The sequence below is a fragment of the Metopolophium dirhodum genome, chromosome 6 (assembly GCF_019925205.1).
Source record: "Metopolophium dirhodum isolate CAU chromosome 6, ASM1992520v1, whole genome shotgun sequence".
Lineage (NCBI taxonomy): Eukaryota > Metazoa > Arthropoda > Insecta > Hemiptera > Aphididae > Metopolophium > Metopolophium dirhodum.
Window position 1 is genome coordinate 6,846,310 of NC_083565.1, and position 24,840 is coordinate 6,871,149.

Below are 24,840 nucleotides of genomic sequence, written 5' to 3' on the forward strand. Positions count from 1 at the left end.
GCTACCACATTATTACCGCATAAGACCACTCAATATTATCTCAGCATTGTTATTTGCCGGATGTCGGATGATAACAGTTTCATTTTCATATTATCGAAGTGTGGAGTATGAACTGTTCAACTTACTGTCGACACTGGAATATTGGATGTTTGGATTAGTTGATTCGTGGTTAAGGGATTAAGACAAGACTTAAGTGATTTTAACTTTTAACTTTTAATTGTTGAATTGTTTGTCGACTGTTGTCGTTTTCCATTCAATATTCTTGAAATTTTGATTCATTCTTAAAAAGCAGTTACAATTTAAAGTAGGTTGTATCCAAATTCTAAACATATTTAAACCATGTCTGATAGCCAATATACTCAAATCTTTAACAGAAATTCAGTAAGTGATTTGAATGTCTTAAGCTTAAATACTGTGTAGTGTGTAGTGATTGTAATTGATATTTTTGGAATTTTTAAAGGTGGACGACGTTGATGATTCAGATCTCATCAATAGTTATGACAAACAGTATGAAAAAGTGAAAAAGAAGGCAAAGGCGAAACTACCCCCTATTGATTCAATGTCTGAGCTGTGTTTAAACGATGGAGTAATTATTCTTATTTGAATATATTAATTTTTGGCTATAAGATAAATCATTTATCCAGTGAAGTTTAAAGGAACGATTTATTTTATCTCTTTGAGAAATTAGAGGAAAAATAAAATTTTCATGTAGAACCCACGGATCATGTAGAATATCATAGTAACATACTCATAGTAACATAAAAAAAATGCTCAATAGAAAATTGACAGGGGGGCACGTGCCCCTGTGCTCCTCCCCTGAATCCGCCACTGATTATATCTATTTATTATTGAAAAAAATGACAAACACTGAGTATTTAAATTGATTATCTTAATGCGTATTAAATTTATATGAATAATGGTTAATATTTTATCGTATAATTGCTTAATATGTTGTTGTTCATTTTAGGAAAGCAGTGAATCTATTGTGAAAGACAAACCAAAGAAAAAAGTAAGTCCAATATGGTAAAATACATTTTTTACAAATATATATATATTATATTATATTCAAATGTTTAACACACATAATATATATAGCTAACAACAATCATAAATACAATAATATGAGATAAAATTAAAATAAGATAGGGGTAAATTTCATTATTGGTAACCCTTCAGTTATATTAGGAACTATTGTCATAATAATATTTATATTTAGAGTTTTTTGAGCCATTTCACTGCTTGTACATTCAAGTCATTAAGGTCTTGTAGGCTCCCTAGGAATGAGTGTAAGCTACACTCCGCATTTACGGCAGACACTCTTTGTCTATCTAACATAATATCCATAGACCATAGTGTCTTTGGATTGTCTTGCTATTCAGGTGAAATATAATGGATTCAGATTTAGCTGGGTTAGGGCTTGACTTCCCATTTTCAAAAGTATTCTCGGATAGTCTAAAACTTCTAATACTTTTTATTATTATCTTTTAACTTATAGTGATATATTAAATATATATAAATTGTATGCTGGTATGTTAATGCTTCTCCCTTGATTTTTTACATTATTCAGTAAATATCTTTTTTATTTTATTATTAGACCCTTGTCTTGCATAGGATATGGTGTTTTATTATGTATCATTATTTATACATTAGAAAGAAAAAAATCAAAAAATGCTCATTGTTCACTATTAGCCAAATTAAATTAAAATTTCTTCAATTATAATAACTTTATTATGTTACGGTACTCTGTTAATTTTTTAATATTGATTGAGCATAAAATAATTTTGTATCACTGGATAATACATTTTTATAACTGTTCCAGGTTAATGCTAATAAGAATCATCAAACTGAATCAACAAATAGATATGAGGTATAATATATTTAATTAAATAATTTGTAAATCCTTCTAAAAATTCACATAAAAAATGTTTTTCATCTATTTTAATTAAGAGGATGTCAGCGCATTATTTGTCTCTGACCCACGTGCAACATAACAAATTTATGTTTAGCTTAATCAACATTATGTTATTACTTTTAATATTAGAATGAATAAAACCTATTATCAAACTTTAAATTAATAACATAACCTGTATCTCTACATTCGCTATTTTATATTTTATTTTTATGTAAGGTATGAGCATGTAAATTATTACAATTTAAAAATGCTATTAAATTGTATAAAAATTAAAATATTGTAAAAAAGCTTATGCAGGGACACAGGTTATGTTCTTAGATTAAAGTTTGATAATAAGTAAATTATAACTCTAATATTAAAAATAACAACACTGAACACAGGGTTGATTCTGCTTAACATATACAAATTGCTATGCCGGGTGAGACCGTGTGGGTCAGAGAGAGAAAACAAATGGTGCGCTGATATCCTCTTAAGAGACGTCGCACCCGCATATGTTGTCTCCGTCTTTCACATGTATAACAAACAAATTTTCGTTTACCAGTTTCAATATGTGCTGTTAGTTTTGATATTAGAGTGAATTGACCTATTATCAAACTTTAAGGTAAGAACATTATCTGTGTTCTCTCGTTGGTTTTTTATTATATTTTAGTTTTTAAGTGAGTTATGAGCATTTACAAATATTAATATTTTACATACTCATAACTCACTTAAAAATTAAAATATCGTAAAAAAAACCAACGAGAGAACACAGTTAATGCTCTTACCTAAAAGTTTAGGTAATAACTTTATAATATGTCAATTCACTCAAATATTAAAACTACCAGCACACTATTGAAACTGTTGAATGAAAATTTGGTATGTCGTGAATGTGCAAGACAAAATATGGGTGCAATGTCCTCTTAAGCCTACAAAACATGGCTTTTAAAATATTTTTTAAATAATCAATTAATTCTAAATACATGTCAAACAATAAAAAATAATAATATGTAATAATTAATAAGTTACTTAAATGTTTTTTTCTTATTTGTCTTAAGGATACAGACGTTCTTTTTCCACCACCCCCACCACCGCCAGACAGTATAAAAAATTTACCTAAGACTGAGAGGGAAGCTCTCACATCAATGCTGATGTCATATTATATGAGTGGATTTCATACTGGTTTGTATGCTGAATTATTTTTTTACCATAAATATCACATTTATTATATCAGGATATTCATATCATTATCATTGCTATTAACATTTGGGTCAATACCCATAGAACAGTATGAATAGGTTTGTGGTAAAAATAGACAATAGCTTAGTGGTGTTCTCAAGAATTTTCAATATATGTAAGGGGGCTACTGGAGCACAAAAAAACAGGTGTAGCCAATTTCTTAAAAAACCATATTAAGCTAGTCTAAAAAAAAAGATGTATTCTATAGTACTTTTATTTACATTGTTTTATTCTATTATAATTTATTGTCTAATGCCAGGTTACTTGAACAATCACTAAACATTTAACGAATCAATAGTGAGCTAACTAATAATCCCTTAAACATAATTTAGTGACCCCTGATTGGTCCATTAAATTCTATGAACCATTAAATTAATAAATTCTTCGGGAAATCTGGCATAAGTATACTTAAATTTATAACACAACAAAAATAATCATTTTTGAAATAATGAAAAAAATGTTCGATTTAGGTTTCTATGAATTATACAGCATTTTAACATTTTTTTCATCAGTAATGATTTCCTTTTTATGAAGGACTTTTCCAATGGCCAACACTGCCAAAATAGTGTTAAATATACCAAATATTCATATTGTTATATATTTATATTGAGCATATATTTTGACTTAAGTACAGTACATATACAATCCTTTAAAACAGGGGTGGAAACCCGAGGCCGCATGTGGCCTCATTGAAATTTTATGTAGCTTGCGAGTAAAATTTATAATTTGTATAAAAATCACGAAATAAGATATTAATAGTATGGACTGGAAACTGCGGATTAAAATATTGTTTGTAGATACCTTGTTAAATTAATAAACCTAACAGTTATGAACTTAATTAAACTAAATTTGATATGACTATACATTTAAATTTAAAATCAAATAAGGTATACCTATATTCAAATTGTGGCCCATGAAAAATTGTACGTATATTTTTTGGCCCTTGACCTCAAAAAGGTTTCTGACCCCTGCTTTAAAATAATAATTAATTTATGTCTCTAATTGAAATATGTTTCAGGATATTATCTGGGAATGAAACAAAAAAATTCTGAAAACTGAATTTACTCGGATCAATCATTCCTAATTTCCTAATGGGTGAACCTATTTGTGAGAATCTTAAAAATGTTTTGCTTGCATCTAATGTTAAATATTATTTTGTATTATATCATATAAGTATTGTAAGATGTAAAACTATGTAAGTATATAATTTTGTCTTATTATATTAAATATATTGGATTTGTAAAGCTAAAACCTTTTATTTTTGAACAAAACTTCTATGATTTTGATACTTCAATTATTGTATTATAGTTATATAATGTGTTGTCTCCGTCGTACAAATGTATAACATAGCAAAAACTATTTTGCGCGGGACAACTTTTATCTTTCTGTGTTTGTAGTAGTGGCTCCAAAATTTCTAAACACATAGGGTAGAAAATTATCTAAAATGTTCTAAACAGTTCAAAACAAATCAAAATATTTTGAAAATTGTATCATGTACAGAAAATGCAACTATAAACAACCAGTGAATATTTCATGTATATATACGTTCATTTGTTTTGGAGTTACTCTAAAAACCAAAATCGATTTAGTTGAAAACCAACTGCATAAAAATTCCCGTTTTCCCTTAATTTTTATGTTATTTTTCTCGGCGCTTTTGAAAACTATTGGGAATTTTAGATGAATGTATTGATTTTTACAATGATGTGTGTTATTTATACATTTTTGTCATCACTTTTTAGGACAGTAAAAGTGCTTAGATTTTCTTCAACAGTATCTTTTCTGATAGAAAAGTGAATCTAGTTGGTACTTTGGGGGGTAAAAAGTAAAAAGGTTGGTAAGTGGATGTCGCTCTGCTGTACAGTAGGTTACATGTGGGTCACTGTAATAGATGGTGTTAAATTTGAATTCAATGATATAATATCATTGTATAAGAAAAACGGTCAGTCAGCCTATGATATTACCAAGTACATTTGATGATATTATTGTGAATAAAGTAATTTATATATAAACTATTTACGTGGAGCCTTGTTTTAAATTTTAAATCCTTAGCTAAAAAGTTGAACATTTTATAAATTTAGTACAAAATAATTATTAAACTTTAAATTTGATAAATGTTGTCAAAATTTTAACTTAAAATGCTTATAAAAAAAAAATTGTGTCTATGTATTTTTATTATTTTTCAACTGCTATTAGAACGATATATCAGAAGCCTTATATTAAATTTTCACGCTTTTTTACCCAACAAATAAAATTTTATTAATATTTATAGAAAAAAAACTAAAAAAATTTAAAACTAACAATGTCCGTAAACAGCTCAAAAAGAATCAAAATCCAAATATAAGCAACCAGTGAACAATTAATGTATATACGTTCATTTGTTTTAAAGTTACACCGAAAACTAAAATTCGATTTTGTCTAAAACTGATTTTGCGTAAAAATTCCCGTTTTTCCTTAATTTTTATATTGTTATTTTTCTGGCGCGTTTGAAAATTATTGAAAATTTGACCTCCCGAATACGCCAACTAGATTCACTTTCCCATCGAACAAGATACTGTTGAAGAAAATCGGTGCAGTTTTACTGCCCCAAACCGTGATGACAGACACAAAAATTAAAAACACACATCATTGTAAAATCAATACATTCATCGCTCCGTTCAGAATCTAAAATTTCCTAGTAGTTTTTGACTTATTTTGAGCTGTTTACTTATTTAATACAATGCTCCTGATATATTGTTACAATAGCAGTGGAAAATATTAAAAAGGGCATAGGCACAATATTTTTTTATAAGCATTTAATAAGTTTGAATATGAAATTTTATAACTTTTTTGTAGTTAAAAATGTATAAGATGTTCAAAAAAAATAAAATAGCATCTGCAATATGTGAAATTCCCCACGCCATTACTGAATACTGATATTATATATAACATTATGTTAAAAATCTATAGCCTAATTACCAGTATCTTCAAACATTTAGGAGATTTTTTTTTTACCCAATAGGGCAATATACAGGTACCTAATTAGTAATTAATTATAAAAATATATTGTATACGAAACGGGTACGTATATTATAACCTAATATTGATGAAATATTATGGCCCATCATAATAATATGTGGTGCCGATATTGTAGAGTCTTTACTCTTGACCGCTAGTAGATAAATACTAAGTACTAAGTAAGAAATTAAGAAGTAACTCTACCCGGTACCTGTTATAGCAGTATATAGCTGCATACAGGCTGCAATTTAAATAGTATTCTGTATTATCGTAAATTGTAATATTATCTCGGCCAGCTGCGGATTTTACGTCGTTTCCGCGGCAAATTGTTCAAGACGTTCCTAACGTCCGTCCGTAATCCGTTGATAATACCGTGATAAGGGGATAACGGTTTTCGTAACTCGAGCGTTCAGACTTCAGATCCCGAGAGAACCCGATCCCGAAGACACCGATACTTGACTGTTGAATGTTGATACGACGTCTCGATACACAGTCTTAAAATAATATTAATTGCCTTCTCGTTCAGCTGCGGTTGATCCGCGGATGTCGATTGTCACCTTGTCGGTAAAACTTACTCGGGGCCGCGGTCTGAAGTCTGGGTGGTTAGGCCGTTCGTGGTACAGCTGATTGTGTCGTTTCGGGTAAGTGGCAACAATTAATAACTACCTACCGACCGAATCTTATTGTTTCTCGAACCATATATTCACACCGAATAACGTTTAACGACGGTTTAAAAACTCTGAACGAACCGGTAAAAATATTGACGTTAATATCAAATACTCAAGCATTTGTCGATATCCACAGTTTGCCGGAACTTAAACATTTATGAATCAAAAATTCGAAAACCTTCAAGTAGGTATTGACGTTCTGGGTTTGTGAACAGCGCACGATAATTGTATGTAGACAAGTGGACATATTATTCTCATTTTGTAGTACAATTTGATCATTATAATATCACTACAATATTTGATATTATTTAAAATGTTAAACCTTGTCAGTTGTCATCATCATTTGTCAGTCACCATTAAATTTCCTACAAACTCATCCAAACTTAATTTCCAATGTTTTTGTTATTTTCCACGAATAATCTACAGATTTTTAACGTGACAGTTTTTAACTTGATGATTTTGTATTTGATAATTACTCATAGACCATAGTCCACATCTACTTCCATGTGTGATCGCTCAAATTATTTGTATCAAAAATTCATTATAGTTGTCAACTTTTAGCATAGAAGTGGTTGTACTACTTGTACATATTCAGTATTGTACTTGTATGGTTTTCTTTAATATCTATTTTAAATGTCTTGCTTATGTGGGTATCTTTTTATCTACCAATTAATATTGGATATCGTTCTAAAATTAACTATTGCTAAACAATTTAATGAAACTTGTATTTTATTTATAATCATGGTTTTAAAATGTCCACAAATTGTAATGGCAATATATTTCACCAATGCCAAAATATTTAAATGCGATTTGGTATTTTACAAAAAACTCATTTTAATGTTTTAAAATAATAAAATAATGGCTGATTATTGAAAATCCTTCTAGGTTAGTACATAGTTAATATTTTGTAATAAATCTATTTAAATGATAATATTTGTTGATTATAAAATACATACATTTCCTCAAAATGAATGTGTAAATTTACTGTTTGCTTAAAAAAGCTTGATTTTTCATTTCTACAATCATAATTTAAGATACACTTTTATTACTTAATATGTTCTTAATTCCACCTCTATTAATAACAAAACCTTACATAACTTTTCAGATACATAAATTATGAAGCCTCAAGAACTATGTGATATTGATGACTTAGCTACATCCCTTGTTGTCGATGTTTTTCTCGGATTTAATACTCACAAAATGAACACAGAACATAAAGAAAGGTATAAATGTAAATCACATTTAAAACCTGTTATTGATGAATTCATAAAAAATCAAAGTATGAAAATAGCTTTTGATTCTTTTTGGAATCGAAAATATATACCTGATCATTTATTCAAAGCGTCTTATAAAAAATTAGTCAGAGACCATATTGAAAGATACATGGGAATGTTTTATTTGGATTCTGGTTTTCGAATTGAACCATGTTACAGATACTCTTTAGAGAATAAAGTAGGTGCCAAAGTAAATGCCACCAGTCATTGGCATAAAGATGGAATTATTAAACGACTAGTTGGTTGTGTGGCCGAGTTGACAGAAAAAGAAGAGGATGAAATATTGCATATTGGTAAGAATGATTTTTCAGTGATGTACAGCTGTCGCAAAAAGTGTGCTCAACTTTGGCTGGGCCCGGCAGCGTATATCAACCATGATTGTCTGGCCAATTGTAAGTTTGTACCTAATGACAAAGGAACGGCCTGTGTTAAAGTACTCAGAGATATTAAACCTGGTGATGAAATAACATGCTTTTATAGTGCTAATTTCTTTGGTGAAAATAATGTTAACTGTGAATGTTGCTCATGTGAAAAGTTGTGTAAAGGAGCTTTTAAAACAAATGAAGAACAACCAAAATTGGGACGGTACAACTTCAGGCAAACTAATGGTCGAAGCAATTCTTACCGGTCTCCAGATAAAAGCAAAAAAGTAAAGGAACCAAAAACACCTCAAAAGAAAAAGAATGTGGTTTTGGAACCTTGTACTCCAAATAAAAACCCTGAAGTTGACAAGGGTGAAGCTTTGCTTGGATCGCCATACACAAAAATAATCCAAAAGACAAGAGGCTTAGATTTGGACCAAGCGTCCAAATCACCAGAAAAGTAATAAGTAAAAAGAAAAAAAAGACATTGTTTTACAATAAACAAATAATTAAACCAGTGACAAAATTATTTTATAATTTATGAATGATTAAAATTATGAACTTAAGTATAATATGCACCTATATTTCAATTGGAATTTGAATACTTTTTAGTCTAGCAACATTTTTGTTTATATATATAATTGTTTTTACATTATGATTGTTTGTCTATCACCAATTGTTTTCATTAAGTTTTTATTGAGCAGTAATATTATACTTAGTAATCAGTAAGTAATTGAACCCACTAGAAGTATTATACATAGCTCTAAATTTTAATTTTAATAATGAAATGTAAGGTTTTGACAACAGTTTAACTTTTCCTATAACTATATTAGTGTTTTCCTTTTATTAGGACGCAAATATTGTAAAACTATAAATAACTGGTAAAACTATTGTCTCTGTCTTACTTACTTAGATAGTTAGTTCAATATAACCTCGCTCAGTAGTCTGTACTTTACTCAGTGTGGTTACAGGTTGATAATAAGCTTTCACAACTTATTATTAATTTTTATTTCCTGTTCTTCAATAATAATTGCCTATAATATAGTATAATTTAGTTATAACAATTATAATATTTAGATCACTTAACTCTAAACAATTTTTTGTTCTTATTGTTTAAACTTTTACTTTTTGTAATTTAAATAAGCACTAGATATATTTACCCATAATTCAAAGTATGTACAGAATATGTATTATTGTACTACAGTACACAAAACATCTTTCTATCTGTGTCATCTTAAATTATAAAACAACATTAACTAATAAAAACAGTTATTAATATAATATGTTGTAGTAAGCGTGTTTTGAGTTTTTAAAATATAATATAATATTTGATCAATAAGAATAAAAACATTACAATTAACTGTATTAAGTACATTATCATAATATTATGTGCTAGAGGATAGACAATACAAATTTAAAAAAATGAACAGCACTTAGGCTGTCTTGTGAAGATATAAATGATAATTCGACAATTATTTCACAACTCCAATCATATGTCCATATTATGTGCAAAATTAAGTGATTTTTTTTTATAAAAAAAAAATTAATCTCATACTAGAATGTTTAAGAAAGATCAATATTTGTGTGTAAATTGTATCCTTGTGTACAACATTCTAATTTCTTAAAATAAAATTGTATATAAAGACTATGGTTTAACATTTAGAAGTTACAACTTATTAACACTTTTTACGATCAAGAAAATATTTAATCACATATAAAAGTAATCAAACTAAAATACTAAACAATCACAGCAGTGGGGACTTGTTCTCCGTGTTCTTGGACCTTGGTTATGCATGTACCAAGCAAAAATTGTCTATCTACATATTTTGAGTAGTGCACATTTGAATTTCTTGGTGATTAAACATAATACAGTCGAACTTTTGATGATGATATCAGCAGATCGTCATCATAGAAATTTGTTTCTATCACAATATTACCACTGAAAAAAAATATAAAAATGTATAATTGTAATAAGCTTATAACTTTAAACTTAAATGTTTATATTATAAAAAAAATAGGCATGTGTTAAATAGAAATTTTAAATTTGTAACATAATTTAGTAGAGGAAAAACAATGATAAATTCTTAAGGTGTAATAAGTATCAATTATCATACAGTCTTAAAGTAAAAAATAAAATTATTCGTATCATACTATTTAGTCCTATAAACTAAATACTATTAATTTAATAGAACATTTTATCATATATCCAGAAATTTACATTAATTTAAATCATTTAAAAACTAAAAAAATAATGTATTTGATCTTTTCTTGTACATTTTTAATTGTTTTATAAATAAATTGTAAACATTAAATATTTATACCATTATGATTAATGATAATATTATCATAATTTAGTACAACTTACTTTAGTACATTTGCAGGCATCATTTGTGATTCTGGTGCTGCTTCAATAAGCGACTGCCAAGTGTTAGTGGAGTTAGGAATAACAAAACCGAATTCAAAATACCATTCTTCAAGACAACGACCCTATAATGCACAATAGATATATGTTAAATATACTAAAATGATAATGTGTAAGTAAACAAAAGATAATAAAATAGTGTAGGCTTTTAAAACAATATTGTATAGTTTGTTACAAAAACATACCTAGTTTATGTTTTGTTTACTACTGCCTTACTAAGAAAATTGGCCAACAGAATTTTAGTAGATAAATGATGTTTTATAGAAATCCAAAATAAAGAATTATTTATTACAAATTGTTTTACATAGACAATTTATAGATGCATACCTTAAACAGTACTTTTTGTTGTAACCTTAGTTTTTCCATAGGTTCTACAGATGAAAAATTTATCTCCCTGGATACAGCTCTACACTTCAATATCTTTTTTGGTACTTTGGCTTCGTGTTCTTTGTCGGGTAATGATCTAATAAAAACACATTTTAGAAAATTGACCGTAACTATATTGTATGGATAGTACAAGATTATTTCATAATGCCCTTACAGATCCTCGGTGCCTTGCCATAATATAACTCCCGTATCTGCGTCTCTTAAATTCATCCAATTGCTATGAGAACAAAAAAAAATGTTATTTACATAATTATTGAACAATGCTATCCTGAAAGTTCGACTTACACTTGGAATCCATTTAAAATGTCCTCGGGTTTTGGTCCCATTATGATAGTATTATATTTTATTCACAATACAGGCGATAGTTCCACAATTATTGGCGGTACTTATAAACAACGATCCGATCTATCGTTCAGACCGAGCGACAGGACATATTTTCGAACGACAAAATAGCGGCGGGAACAGAGATCGGAAAAAATACGATAGGTAGGTACCAGAAAACGATAAAATATAAAATATTGTGTGAACCTTTTCGACGTCCCGTTGGAATAACGGGGAACGGGTGCGCCGAAAATGAGGTTCGTCAATAATGCTAAATACGATATTAAATATTTATAAAAAAAAAAAATACCTAAATTATTACGTATTACTATTTTGTTATTATAATGATCGGTTATTTAGGTCTATTATTATTATTATTTATTATTGATAATAATAATCAGGCCGCGACGGTGGCCGAACGATTTCGGTTTTCTGACGACAACCGCGATTTCGCGCTGGAGGAAAAAAGCAAACATCGCCGCCCGCTGTTTTACTTCCACGGCCGTCGGGCTCACGCTCGCGCGCCACTCGATAATTTGCTGCTGGCCGCGAGGGGGTGGACAGAGTCGATGCTGCGCGGCGCGGGAGCTTTGCGCTTTTGCACTTTGCAGCACAGGCCGCGACGACCGAACCCGATTATCTCTGGAATCGATCGTACGTCGGGCTCGACGGTCCCGTGGCGTGTGTCATAGCCTGCGTACGCGTTGTTGCCGCATAAAACGAGACGAACGATGGATCGATTATATTAATATTATCGTATTAGACCTGCATTAATAATATTATATCGTACCGTTTCCACCGGAAATGACGTCGTCATCCGTCAATCTACAGACCGCCGGGATGTCGGACGCTGCGGAGGCTGTGGCGGCGGACGACGGGTCCGGGGCCGCGTCCTGTAGTCGCAACCCGCTGCTGTGTTTCCTGTGCGAGGACTACTACAGCGATCCTTGCATCCTTATTTGTTTCCACACGTTTTGCGCCAAATGCATCCGGACCAAAAACCAAGAGGGCAAAATCAACTGTCCCCTGTGCGGGTGAGTGTCGTCTTCACACTGCAGTTGTATAGCCAGTAAATAACGTTAAGGTGATAAATATAGCCACTGATCGGTTGGTTTGGGCGGGGGGACGGGGTGAGACGCCGAGATTAACCTACTCATCGAAAATCATCTAATACTATCTAGTTTTAAATTTTCTTAACACTAATGATGGTCTAAAATTTATATTATAGTATTATATAATAATATTATACACGTGGCTATAGTGACTATACCTATAATTGTTCTTAATATATTTTGTTTTATATAACATGTACCTAAATGTTTATTAATAATAGGTATTTGATTAATTGTGAAAATTATTGAGTAGGTAGGTAGGTCGTAGTAGGTAAGTGCCAATAGTGACACATTTTTCCAGCTAGGTACCTACTTATAAATTAATTCAAAATTTGTTTCTTTTAGATATTTTACAACAGTTCTACAGGATTTCAAATTGGTCAGCTTTAAATTATGTTGGTAAAACTCATAAAATACTATAATTTGAATTGAATTGGTCAAATTGGTGGGTTATTGCATTTTTTGATTTCTATACAAAAATCGGGGAATTTTCTAAATTACTTTAGTTTAGATTATTTTATAAAAAATAATATAGTGCAGATAGTTTTTTGATTATCTATATTCTTATATTTCTAAAAATATCCATATTCGTGGAACTGAGGTTGTCTTAAATGGTTTTTATACCTACATTGTAGAATAAAAGACTTAGTTTTTGATGAAGATGCTGGAGATTGGAGAGTGAAGTGTTTTGGAGATTCTTTTATAAGCCACATAGTTCATGAGCTGTGGCAAAGACTATATTATCATTTTATCACTATCATTATAATCGACGTCGGTCGTCGATTATTGTATGGTTTATACAAAGGTAGGCGAGTTAATGAAAATATAATTAACTTTGGCAAGTTTGGTTAATTAAATTAAATTGCCTTTAGTTAAGTTAGAAGTTAAAAGTAAAAATGAACCAAATAAAAGTTTAAAGTTGAGATCGAAAATAAACTTAACTTAATTTAAATTAAAAAGTTAATATTTTTAAGTCGGGTATAATATTTTTAAGGCCCCTGCAAACCCTATTAATTTTTCATCAAAACGACCTTAGGGACTGACAAAAATTAAAACATTTCTAGTGGTTCGATTTAAAAAATGTAAATATGTTTTAATTGGTCAACAAGTCTACTTTGCATCGGTCGGAGCATATTTTTTATATTTTAGATATTTTTGAATATATTCAATGTTAAAAATTTATAAATTTATAAAATGTAAAATATTTATTCTTGCCAAGAATTTGCTAAAATTGAAAAAGTGCTCCGACCGATGCAAAGTAAACTTGTTCACCAACACAAACATCTTTACATTTTTTAAATAGAACCACTGGAAGTACCTTAATTTTTGTCAGTGCGACACTGCGACGGCTATTTCACATCCATAAATTGGTTTTGAATATTTTGATCTAATGACTTTAAATGACTTGTGCATGTGCGTGCGTGCGACCATAAACCAGATAAGAAATAACAATGTATTGTAAATTGATGTGGGTCGCGGGTGATGGTAAGGGAGTATGCGCACACCAATGATAATTTACTATACACACAAAGACGATCAGTAATCGCAGGAACGAAATAATTGCCTAAACACAACTCCTTAAAAATGACACATTTGCAGGGGCCTTAAGTTATAAACTGCCTTAGTATTATGATTTACACAAACATTTATCAAGTCATTTAACAATATTAACACTGTGTAAAAAATTAGATTATTATAGCATATAATTTTAAAAAAAGGCCAAAATCGGAAAAGAGGCATCGAGTATTGTCCATAGTTATCACCTGATTATACGGAAATAAATTATCTACATACCATTATAAATTATAATCAAACATCAATTGATTCAAAAGCTAGATAAAACTGGAGAAACTTGGTTTGACGGTTTTTAATTTTGAAAATGGATTATGATTGATTAACAAGTTTACTAGGTTTGACCAGAGGCGATTTCTAATATTCTAATTATTGTTAGTGTCATAATGAATCATATAAATACAATAACATATTTTTATTCATGGACGGTGGATATCACGGAAATAGATATTCAAAATGTCCTCAATTAACCTAGTATAGTTGGTAAAAATGAAAATCAGTTTTAACCAAATTCTTTCAGTTTGGTCGGGCTTTTTGGTCTAAAAACAATTTTTCCAAATTGAAAAAAGTTATTCATAATTAATATCTCCGTCAATGCCTGCGCGTACGTATAAATTATAGTTAATTGACGTCAAATATAAATAACGACCTGGATGGTGGCCTGCGGTTATAACTAAAGATATTTCTAGGAAATATTGATCGAAAACGATTATATTATACTAATGTTCGTTTACTACCTAGTACCCACTAGTGGTGGGCATATCCGGATTTCAAAAATCCGAATTATTCGGATTTGTCAAATCCGGATTTAGAAAATCCGGATTTCACGGATTATCCGGAGTATCCGGATTATTCAACTCGATTTTGCTGTTCAATGACTCATTTTTATATAATAATAATATTTTAATTCTATAATATAATTTTCAGACATGGGTATACAAAATTTCGAACACATTTTAAGTACTAGTGATGTTTTGCGCTTAGCTGTAATAAAAACAATTACTTAATTATGTAAATGGTTTTATTGAAATTTTTAAGCACATTTTTATTTGTAAAAATTAATTATTATTTTTTTATACTAAAAAAAAAATGTAAAATAATGTAACATAACATTTTATATAATAATTATTAAATAATATCTAACAAAAATCAAAATAACAAAATAAATACTTTATAACATAGCAAAAATTATATTTAATCTCACTAGGTAAATAATATATATTAATAATACAACAATAATTCATACAAAACAGTAAACATATTCATGCATATTACTTAAATTATTTTTTTTAATTAAAAATTATTATTTTGTTTTAAAAAAACTAAGGCTGACAAATGGCATGGTGTAATTCTATTACGTTTTGGGGATAATATATTACCGGCTGTTGAAAAAACTCTTTCTGATGAAGCAGAAGATGCTGGTATACATAATATTTGTTTAGCTAATACGGCTAACGTTGGATAAATGTTTTCATGATCTTTCCACCATGCACATGGATCTGCATTATGATTTATTTGAAATTCCGCCATATACCTTGAAAACTCGTCAGTATCATTATTTGGTTCTTCTTCAAGTAATTCATCAAGTGCTGTGCGTTTTTCTGTAGGTATACGTACATCAGTATTTCTGCTTAACAAAACCATTTTTGAACGTACTATTTGTTTAATACGATTTTTAATATTTTCGGAAGATTCAAATGACATATTTTTGTATCTAGGATCAAGTATGCTAGCCATTTGAGTGATACTAATTTCTCTTTCGCAATCGTTGTCAACATCAATTTGTACAGAAAAACGTGTTGATAATTCGTGAATAATGGTCTCTTTGAATAGAGTTGAAAACCTACTATCTAGATTATTGGGTTTATAATGTTTTACAATAAGACTTTTAACAATTGGTAAAACCTGAAAATAAACACAACAATTTTATGATATTTACAAAATAATAATTATTGTTGAATATTAATTTATACTTATAATTTTTAATCAACTTACCATTGATATAGTGACATTTTGATCAGCACATAAAACTGTTGTTGCTGTTTTTAATGGTTTCAATAAAGTAACAAGTATTTCTATTTTTTCCCAGTCTTCTTCTAGTAATTCTTGATCTTTCGCGATCTTACTATTAAAAAGTGTCCGATCAGACATAATGACAACTACAGCTGAACGAAGTTCCAACAATCGTTCTAACATACCTAGAGTAGAATTCCAACGTGTAGGGCAACTTTGTACAAGATTAAGTTTTTTGCACTCTTTCTCAGCTAAATAATTTTCTAAGGCATATGTTCTTTTAGAAGATTGTCGAAAACTAGCAACAATTTTTGATGCGGTTTTTAATAAAGGACGACATGTATTTAAATCTAAACATTTTTTCACAGCTAATTGTAGTGTATGAGCAGCACAACGATTTGAATAAATATCTTGATCGTAAAATAGTTTTACAGCATTTGAAATGTTTGCAGCATTATCATGACTAATTCCCGTTATTTTATTATTTAAATTCCAAGACTCAATAACATTCATAATACTGTCTTTTAAATTTTCAGCCGTATGACTTTCTTGTATTTCTTCAATTGAAAGAGTTACACTATACAATTTCCAATTATCATCAAAATAATGAGCAGTAAATGTTAAATATGAATCAATTGCTGTTGATGTCCAACCATCAGTTGTTAAAGAAATATAATTAATGTTTTCTATGATATTTCTGAATTTAACTTATCTTCAAAAAACCTTTTTCAATAACCATCCGAAGGTTATGCAGTAAAGATTAATTAATTGGGTATACACTATACTTATCTATTTGGAATGTATACATTTCGAACGATTTTTATGATACGAACTTTGATATAATATAACATTTTGTTAAATTTTCATTATAATAAAATAATTTATTTTACCATACATTAAAAATATTTGTAAGTCTGAAGTCACATAAAAAAGCAAATCCATAAATCCGGATAATCCGGATAATTCGGGAAATCCGGATAAGAATTTGATTCAAATCCGGATTTGGATATCCGGATATTCGGATAATTCAGATATTCGGATTTCATGCCCATCCCTAGTACCCACCATTGATTATACTATGCTTAGTACCTATGCACACAAGTCATTTTAATGTCATGTTAAATTGCCTATATTAATTTCCTTGAAACATGATCGACTGAATAATATGATGTTTTAAGCAGTAATATTTAAGCAACTCACATGACATAAACATTTGGGGTGTCTATAATGTCGTGTGACTAGCAGTAAATGAACATTAGTATGTGTTTCAGAGAGTCACTGTAATACCGTGTCGGGCAACCGTCTCCTGATGCAACCCTCGCACATATCAATAAATCGCGAAAAATTAAAATACGCTTGTTAGCATTTCTGTAAAAACTATTAAAAAGCAGTAGTAAATTAAATATACTTCCTGAAGTTCGATAGAAATTTTGAAAATATGGTTGAATTTATAAATTTCTAGACTATGCTCTTTAGGAATCACTTTTTTGATTTAAAATCAGATGTGCCCAAAATAAATACAAATGTAAAACAATTACTATTTTTAAAATAAAATCATTTTAAGGTCATTTTCTTACTAATATCTACATTGAACAATGTATAGTTAATAGTTGGAAGTTACTACTAACTGCCTACCAGTCAGTAGTTAACTGCCTACCAGTCAGTAGTTAAGATGGCCAGATTTAAAATATTTAAATACAAAATTTTTTTTTATTTTTATAAGAAATATACCATCTGTACCCAGAGACACAATAAGAATATGGGCTAATTTACAAGGACGTGAATGAGTTGTTGAAATACAAAATTAATTAATATTTTGATATTTACCTACTAAAATAAAAGATATGCTTTTAATAACCTTTATTGAATAAAAAAAATACCTTTTGAGTATTTATATAATGATATTAATATAATAGTTAATCACTGGTAGAAGTTGATGCATCTTTGGTGTCTATAAAGCGGTTGTAATTACTAACTTTCTTTACATATTTTTTATGAGTTTGAAAATAGGACATATTATAAAAAACGACAGTTATTGTGTCCGTAACAAGGCTTTTGTCAAATTTATAAAACACGGATGTTTCCCGTAAAGCACGGGATGTTTGGCCAACCTAGTTATAGGCACCTTTAATATTAACACTTAAAATCTTCTACAGCAGAGATCCATTTTCTATTATTTTTTTTATTTTTATAGAAATTAAGTTATTAATAAACAAATATTTATAATTAATAGCACATTTAATAAATTAATTAGGTATATGTACAAAATAGAGCATCTATTTCTATTTTTATATTACTTTTAAGAGATGCATTATGTATATTTTTAAGTCTTTCTATAACATACTGTCCGTATGCTTGATCTGGGTCTGTTGGGTGTAGTTGCTTGTATTGTCTTGTAATATTGGACTGTGTATCAGTAGACTGAATATTGTTTTGCATTTTAGTATTTTTAAGTTTACTATACATCTGAAAAATAATAAAAATTAAAAATTATATAATTTTTTTAATTAAATGAAATACTATACATGTATATTATTATTTAAGTGCCACATCTAATTTAAAATTTTAAAATTAGGTTTCACATATTATTATATTTTGAAATACAATTTTTAATAGTAATATGCATACAAGGTAAAAGAAAAATGTTCCCTAATGTAAATTATTTGCTCTAATTTTGAATAATAAAAAAACCATGTGAATCCAAAAAGCAAAAATAATAAGTGCATATTTTTAGCTTGAGTGCATAACTGCATGTCTGTATTAAGAGAACGCTACCCATGCATAGTAGCGCACAAAAAACTTTTTTCTGGGGGTTGGTTTTTTTTTATTATTATTATGAATGAGATTTCAATGTATTAAATTATTATATCTCAACAATTAAGGTTATAGTTACATACAAGGAAAATATAGCAATCATACATTTAAAATGTTTAAACATACCTATAAGCATATTTATAAGTAGTGGTCATTATATAATTTAAACATTAATTAAAAGGGCTCCATGTAGATGAAAAAAAAGTGACTTTTAGACCAAAAAGCCAGACAAAACTGGGGGAATTTGGTTTGACATATTTTAATTTTGAAAACAAATTATGATCGATTACAAGTTAGTAGGTTTGACCAGAGGCAATTTTTAATATTCCAATTATTGTAAGTGTCATAATGAATAATAAAAATACAAAAATATTATATTTTTGTTCATGGATATCACAGATGAAAAACTGAAATCCATCAAACTAAATTCCTTCAGTTTTATTTAGCTTTTTGGTCTAAAACCCACTTTTTTTAATTAAAACAAATTTATCTAATTTAATATCATTGCCAAAGCCTGCCCGTACGTAAGTTAATTGACGGCAAATATAAATAACATCCAACCAACCAGGCGGTATTATGTGGGTCTACTTTTATAATTTAGGACATTTCTAGGAAATATTGACCAAAAAATGATTACAGATTAAACTCACACATACTAATGTTCATTTACTTTGCATACCCATAAAAGTTATTTTGATTGGCTGTATTCATTTCCTTAAAACACGTCCAACTGGAGCCCCTTAAGCACAATTAGAATCTAGCAATATTAATGATGGGATGATAATATAATTAAGGGCAGTAAGAATATAGACCTATAAATGGTGATATATTGAACGAAAATAAGTTGCATCCCCTTAACTCTCCTCCTCCTTGCGTGTGTCACTGCCCATGTATTTGTGGACTATGTCTTACACACTTACAACGTAGCAAATTTTCATTCACTAGTTTCAATAGTGTGCTGTTAGTTTTAATATTAAGAGTGAATTGACCTTTTATCAAACTTATAGGTAAGAACATTATCTGTGCATAAGCGTCATCTTTTAATCAATATTTTAATTATCAAGCGAGATATGAGCATTTTTAATGTGTGATATTTCACATACTCATAACTTGCTTGAAAATTAAAATATCGAATAAAATCATCAACGCTTAATCATAGATAATGTTCTTAGCTAAAAGTTTGGTTATAAAGTGACTCTAATATTAAAGCTAACAGCACACTATTGAAACTAGTGAACAAAAATTTGTCATGTCATATATGTTTGTAAGACTGAGATAACAAACGCATGGGAAGAATAATTATTTATTAGGCATTTAGGTTCAAGCACTAGTAATAATAGTAATATGTGGTAATAAATATCAAAATATTTACTTATTTTGTTAATGTAGACCTTATAAAATGAACCATTTTTATTTAAATAAAAATAAATAGATAGTCGTGATAGAGCTATTTAACCCTGACACTGCTAGACTCTACATCACAATATCTTACCATCATACTATAGTCTATTCAAAATGAGATCGGTACATGGCGGATACCAGTTTTCGTCGGGCGGCGGTCAGACATATGGTCAGACGCCGTCCCCACTACAGCGATGCTTTGGGCACTGCTGCGAAACAAAGCCACGCCCATGCGCACTATTTGGCCGCCCGTCCCGATCTCATTTTGAACAGACTATAGCTACCACAACCGTTCAATTATTATTATGATATGATAGGTACCAGGTACCCTAATATCGATCATTTTAACTAAGATAAACAAGTTCTAGAATCTATATACAATTTTAAATGTTTAAGCATCATTACTATATTCTTCTGCCTCAGATCATCAGAACTTGTTGATACATCTACATAATGCAAGGCTTCTTGAGCATGCTCAATTTCTGCAGTAGAATTTAAATCTGCTATCTTTACACCATCATCATCAGCAATGTATACCTGAAATTGTTAACCAATTAAAATAACAGTTTACAAAATAAATAAATTCAAATACTGACATTTTGTTGTATGTTGTGATCGGAATTAGTAGATGATATTGCTGAATGTGATTTGATTTCATTACAATTTTTGAACAATTTATTGTTTTCTGAAATGGTATTCATATCTAATTGTCTTTTTTTAATATTAGTATGACCTATTAAAATATAAAATCAATAAAATCTAACAAATTAGATTAAATGATAGTATAATTTATAATATAGGAACGTATATTGTAGTGGGTACATATAATTTTTTTTATTAGTTTGGAAGCTTACATAAGGTTACGGTTGGTTTTGAGCAACAGTTTGTACGTGGGGTGAAGATTTATCGCTAAAAACCTGACCTAATACGGGAGCTAGTAATGCCTGATGATAATTGACCACAGCATCCATTAGTGACTGTGATCAACCACCGCCCCAACACAAGGACACTAGGTCACTTACAATATATCAATTAATACTTTACATAAATACCTATTCAATTTTTAATATTTGATATTTACCTTTATTTACTGAAATTTCTTCTGGATTACTTTTATCAGCTTTGGTTGAAGACAAACATTTATTACTTAAAGCTTCATTGTTTATAATTAAGTTTGCATTTATAGAAGATGTAGTTTGTACATTTTCATATCCATAACTATGTTTCATAACTAATGAAGGCTTTGTTGGAGTAAAATATTTTAAAAGAATATGTTCACTGGAAATCTCATGTAAGTTATACTCATAATTACTCATGCAGAAAGAAATTTTGCAAACATTACATTGAAAATCTTTTTCACAGTATTGTTGATCCAGATCACTATAATAGTCTATAAAGTCAGATCTAGGATGATTGCTTATGTAATTATAATTATCTTTTAAAAATGTAGATAATAAAGGCAAATCAGTCATATTTGTTTTATGTTTCCTTTTCAAATGATCGTTAATTTGAATTTTGGAAGCATAAATGTATAAGTTGCAAATGGTACAAAAATATGAGTAGAAATCACCACTTGTGTGAGAATTTGTGAGATGTATAGGTGAAATCACATGAAGCTTAAAGTTAAAGAAAGAATTTGTTTTAAAACTACATGCTCCACAATCATAAGCTGTAATCAAAATTGCTTGCATTTCTGATGTCAAATTTCCTTTATTCAAGCATAAATTTACATGTTTGACTATTCTATGAGTACTCCATTGAATAAGAACATTACAAAAATTACATTTTGCCATTGATTTTGAAGTTTTCTGAAATCTGTCCAATATAATTAATGGCAATTCTAATGGTTTTAGTTTTGTTTGAAGATCATGTGTAGTTTTTGTAACTTTGTCTTGTTTTTGTATTTTCAAACTGTTTACTTCTATAGCTTCTTTTATTGAATAAATACATTTAAATGTTAAATGTTCTACACTAGCTTCATGAAAATCTAATTCTTCAGTGTTACATAGAAATGTAGTGTTACAATATTTACAATCATACAATTTTTGATTATTTAAATGTTTCCCAGAAGTATGAATTGGTGTTTCTGAAACGATTTTACATATACCACAAAAATAAACATGCTTTGAATAAATATCCAAACAACTCATTAGTTCAGACATTAATATTGATAAACTAGACAAATTAATGTTGCCATCATGCGCATCCTTTTGATGATGACTTATACACATTTCTGACCCATAAAATAATGTTTTACAAGCTTCACAGAAGTATGAACATACTTTGTCTAAGGTGTGGCACATAGACATGTGTCCATTTGACATGATATGTGTTTTCCAGTTATTAAAATAATTAGAATTATAGTTGCATACAAAACACTTAAATTGCTGAATACTTCTTATTTTACTTGATCCTTTAGTATCCCATTGGCTGACAGTTATCAGTAATGATGATATATTGTAATGTTCGTGCGTTCGCTTTATAGCATCGCACAAGTAACAATGTTTGGAATCTTTAGAACTTTTGACAATGTTGGTAAGAATAATTTTTTTTACTTTAGATCTCTTCATTTTAGATCCCTTAAATGAAATCTATAAATAAAATATAATTCATACTATTTCAATTATTTGAATATATTGATCACTGATATTAAATTATTAATAAATTGTATAATATATAAATTTCATAATAATTAGATAATGGAAATAAGGAATTTCTCTAATTATTATATTATTATAATAATAATATATAAGAATATATTATTACCTATACCTAGGTATACAATTGGATAATAGCAGATACCTCATACCTATCACATATTACAATTGGGCTATAAATACTACCTATATTTATAAATTATAATCAATGATATTACCTACCTATTTTAACAATAACTTTTTAATCTTTAAATATAAATCATAAAAATGTTTCTTTAATTTTAGGTACCTATGCTATGTACAATTTCAAATACAATTTAGTCAAATTATGACAATTAAATATTGAGGTTGCAGCAGTTTTCCATTAAAATAAATTTATTTTACCAAGGTACTTAAATGACATAATCTGTACCTAAATCTAAAACTTACCAATACAAAAATCAGAGCTAGATTTACATTTTATGGCACCCAGGTATAACATATAGGTAATAGCACCCTATAAATTACCAAAAAAAGTCCACATATAATGAGAAAACATAGATACCAATTATTAGTAATCTACAAATGTCTAGGTATTATTCAATGAATTATAAAATAATGCTAGGTATAGCATAGATTATAGATAAGTTGAGTTCAGCTGGTGGACTATGGACTGTATCACTGAACACTTATTTTTTTCAATATTAATACTTACCTATATTCAAATTTTAGCTAGGTATATACAAAATTATCTACCTATATAGGTAATAGAAATAAATAATAATGTTGGAACAGGTAAGTTTAGGCTCAATATAGACTAAGATAAATGTGTAGGTAGATCGAAATATTATATGCGTTGTCATCCTAACAGAACATTGCAAACATTTAATAATAAAAAATAATAACAGGTACCTACATACTATAAATTGAGTAGTCTGACAGTCACTATCTGATACCTACCTACGTTATTACGAAGTAGAACATGAACTAGGTATTGAAAACTTAAAACGAATGGTTGAATGGTAGAGCAACAATAATAATTAATAAGTGTATAGTTGCAATTTGACTATTGTCTATTGGAAAAATCATTTTTTCAGCTTAATAGTAAATGTAATAAAATATTAATTACTTACATAATCTATACTCGAAGTCGGCGATGTCGTTGGAGTTCATGCCGTTTATGACAAAAATTATAAATATCGACTAATTACTAAATAGTAAATATGTATACCTGCTATAATGATGGACGTCGGAGTGAAGATGTCGAAAGCGAATCACTATAATTGTAGTATGTAGTAGTAGTATGTTATGTTATCCGGTAACCGGTAAGAACTCTTGTAACGTCATGACTGATGATTACTATTTACCGCCCATATCAAAATCATAGTAGATGAATAACTGAATTTTGAATTACGTATTCACGACTTCACGTTATACGGTGCTGAATCTTGAATATTGATTCTTGATCCAACGACTATTGCATGACTATTATAATTTTAAGCATGGATTATTGATTCCGTCGACCGACGACAAAAATTCAAAAATAACCACTTAATAGTAAAATCCTACTTTTCATTTATCATTAATAGATAACGTATTACGTAATATACCCGGTAGATACCAGCGTGGTAGCATGACTTGTAGTTTCATTTCCGTACTGATTCCAATCTATTAATATTACTCTATGACCTATGTTCCAAACGCACGAGCTAGCAATTTTCAGTTCAAAATAATCTA

General features: G+C 29.0%; 6 protein-coding genes across 10 annotated transcripts in view; 3 read left to right on the forward strand and 3 right to left on the reverse strand.

The window, feature by feature from the left end:
* The first annotated feature begins 75 nt into the window (after positions 1–75).
* Positions 76–4,378, forward strand: LOC132947168 (uncharacterized). The gene is made up of 6 exons (XM_061017379.1): positions 76–381; positions 461–586; positions 968–1,009; positions 1,820–1,867; positions 2,947–3,070; positions 4,146–4,378. The coding sequence occupies exons 1-6, from the start codon at positions 340–342 to the stop codon at positions 4,184–4,186; spliced, it is 423 nt and encodes a 140-aa protein (XP_060873362.1). The 5' UTR covers positions 76–339; the 3' UTR covers positions 4,187–4,378.
* Positions 4,379–6,482: 2,104 nt separating this feature from the next.
* LOC132946211 (histone-lysine N-methyltransferase Suv4-20-like) lies at positions 6,483–9,418 on the forward strand. Of its 3 annotated transcripts, none has more exons than XM_061016088.1 (2): positions 6,483–6,762; positions 7,895–9,418. In XM_061016088.1, exon 2 carries the CDS (start codon positions 7,906–7,908, stop codon positions 8,887–8,889), a length of 984 nt encoding a protein of 327 aa, XP_060872071.1. In that variant the 5' UTR covers positions 6,483–6,762; positions 7,895–7,905; the 3' UTR covers positions 8,890–9,418. The 3 variants fall into 3 exon arrangements, with proteins under 3 accessions (XP_060872071.1, XP_060872072.1, XP_060872073.1); XM_061016089.1 differs by lacking the exon at positions 6,483–6,762 and adding an exon at positions 6,786–6,973; XM_061016090.1 differs by lacking the exon at positions 6,483–6,762 and adding an exon at positions 7,001–7,674.
* A 264-nt stretch (positions 9,419–9,682) lies between these two features.
* Positions 9,683–11,928, reverse strand: LOC132946212 (retinal rod rhodopsin-sensitive cGMP 3',5'-cyclic phosphodiesterase subunit delta). Its single transcript, XM_061016091.1, has 5 exons — positions 11,520–11,928; positions 11,389–11,451; positions 11,175–11,310; positions 10,791–10,912; positions 9,683–10,364 (listed from the first exon to the last, which is right to left on the reverse strand). Exons 1-5 carry the CDS (start codon positions 11,558–11,560, stop codon positions 10,283–10,285), a joined length of 444 nt encoding a protein of 147 aa, XP_060872074.1. The 5' UTR covers positions 11,561–11,928; the 3' UTR covers positions 9,683–10,282.
* A 170-nt stretch (positions 11,929–12,098) lies between these two features.
* LOC132946210 (RING finger protein 207-like) overlaps positions 12,099–24,840 on the forward strand; it is a 28,302-nt gene continuing 15,560 nt past the window's right edge. Inside the window, exon 1 of the mRNA XM_061016087.1 lies at positions 12,099–12,589. Within this exon, the coding sequence (XP_060872070.1) occupies positions 12,360–12,589 (230 nt within the window). The 5' untranslated portion in view covers positions 12,099–12,359. The remainder of the gene's footprint in view (positions 12,590–24,840) is intronic.
* On the reverse strand, positions 15,469–16,914 carry LOC132946844 (E3 SUMO-protein ligase ZBED1-like). Its single transcript, XM_061016941.1, has 2 exons — positions 16,235–16,914; positions 15,469–16,144 (listed from the first exon to the last, which is right to left on the reverse strand). Exons 1-2 carry the CDS (start codon positions 16,763–16,765, stop codon positions 15,533–15,535), a joined length of 1,143 nt encoding a protein of 380 aa, XP_060872924.1. The 5' UTR covers positions 16,766–16,914; the 3' UTR covers positions 15,469–15,532.
* Positions 18,120–24,645, reverse strand: LOC132946672 (uncharacterized). Of its 3 annotated transcripts, none has more exons than XM_061016717.1 (5): positions 24,237–24,645; positions 21,549–23,058; positions 21,064–21,200; positions 20,873–21,004; positions 18,120–18,718 (listed from the first exon to the last, which is right to left on the reverse strand). In XM_061016717.1, the coding sequence occupies exons 2-5, from the start codon at positions 23,035–23,037 to the stop codon at positions 18,503–18,505; spliced, it is 1,974 nt and encodes a 657-aa protein (XP_060872700.1). In that variant the 5' UTR covers positions 23,038–23,058; positions 24,237–24,645; the 3' UTR covers positions 18,120–18,502. The 3 variants fall into 3 exon arrangements, with proteins under 3 accessions (XP_060872700.1, XP_060872699.1, XP_060872701.1); XM_061016716.1 differs by having other exon boundaries at positions 18,121–18,718; positions 24,335–24,645; XM_061016718.1 differs by having other exon boundaries at positions 18,123–18,718; positions 21,064–21,152; positions 24,335–24,645.

What these genes read in the sequence shown, in the direction of transcription:
- LOC132946212 (XM_061016091.1), bottom strand. Translation starts at nt 11,560, where the DNA reads ATGGGACCAAAACCCGAGGACATTTTAAATGGATTCCAAGT. An exon ending in AACAAAAAGTACTGTTTAAG is followed by an intron (nt 10,913 to 11,174) that starts GTATGCATCTAT and finishes TGTGCATTATAG; the next exon opens with GGTCGTTGTCTTGAAGAATG. An exon ending in ATGCCTGCAAATGTACTAAA is followed by an intron (nt 10,365 to 10,790) that starts GTAAGTTGTACT and finishes ATTTTTTTTCAG; the next exon opens with TGGTAATATTGTGATAGAAA.
- LOC132947168 (XM_061017379.1), top strand. Translation starts at nt 340, where the DNA reads ATGTCTGATAGCCAATATACTCAAATCTTTAACAGAAATTCA. An exon ending in AGCTGTGTTTAAACGATGGA is followed by an intron (nt 587 to 967) that starts GTAATTATTCTT and finishes TGTTCATTTTAG; the next exon opens with GAAAGCAGTGAATCTATTGT. An exon ending in AAGACAAACCAAAGAAAAAA is followed by an intron (nt 1,010 to 1,819) that starts GTAAGTCCAATA and finishes TAACTGTTCCAG; the next exon opens with GTTAATGCTAATAAGAATCA.
- LOC132946211 (XM_061016088.1), top strand. Translation starts at nt 7,906, where the DNA reads ATGAAGCCTCAAGAACTATGTGATATTGATGACTTAGCTACATCCCTT.
- LOC132946672 (XM_061016717.1), bottom strand. Translation starts at nt 23,037, where the DNA reads ATGAAGAGATCTAAAGTAAAAAAAATTATTCTTACCAACATTGTCAAA. An exon ending in AGAAATTTCAGTAAATAAAG is followed by an intron (nt 21,201 to 21,548) that starts GTAAATATCAAA and finishes ATATTTTAATAG; the next exon opens with GTCATACTAATATTAAAAAA. An exon ending in ATCTGAGGCAGAAGAATATA is followed by an intron (nt 18,719 to 20,872) that starts GTAATGATGCTT and finishes ATTATTTTTCAG; the next exon opens with ATGTATAGTAAACTTAAAAA.
- LOC132946844 (XM_061016941.1), bottom strand. Translation starts at nt 16,765, where the DNA reads ATGAATGTTATTGAGTCTTGGAATTTAAATAATAAAATAACGGGAATT. An exon ending in AAAATGTCACTATATCAATG is followed by an intron (nt 16,145 to 16,234) that starts GTAAGTTGATTA and finishes GTTTATTTTCAG; the next exon opens with GTTTTACCAATTGTTAAAAG.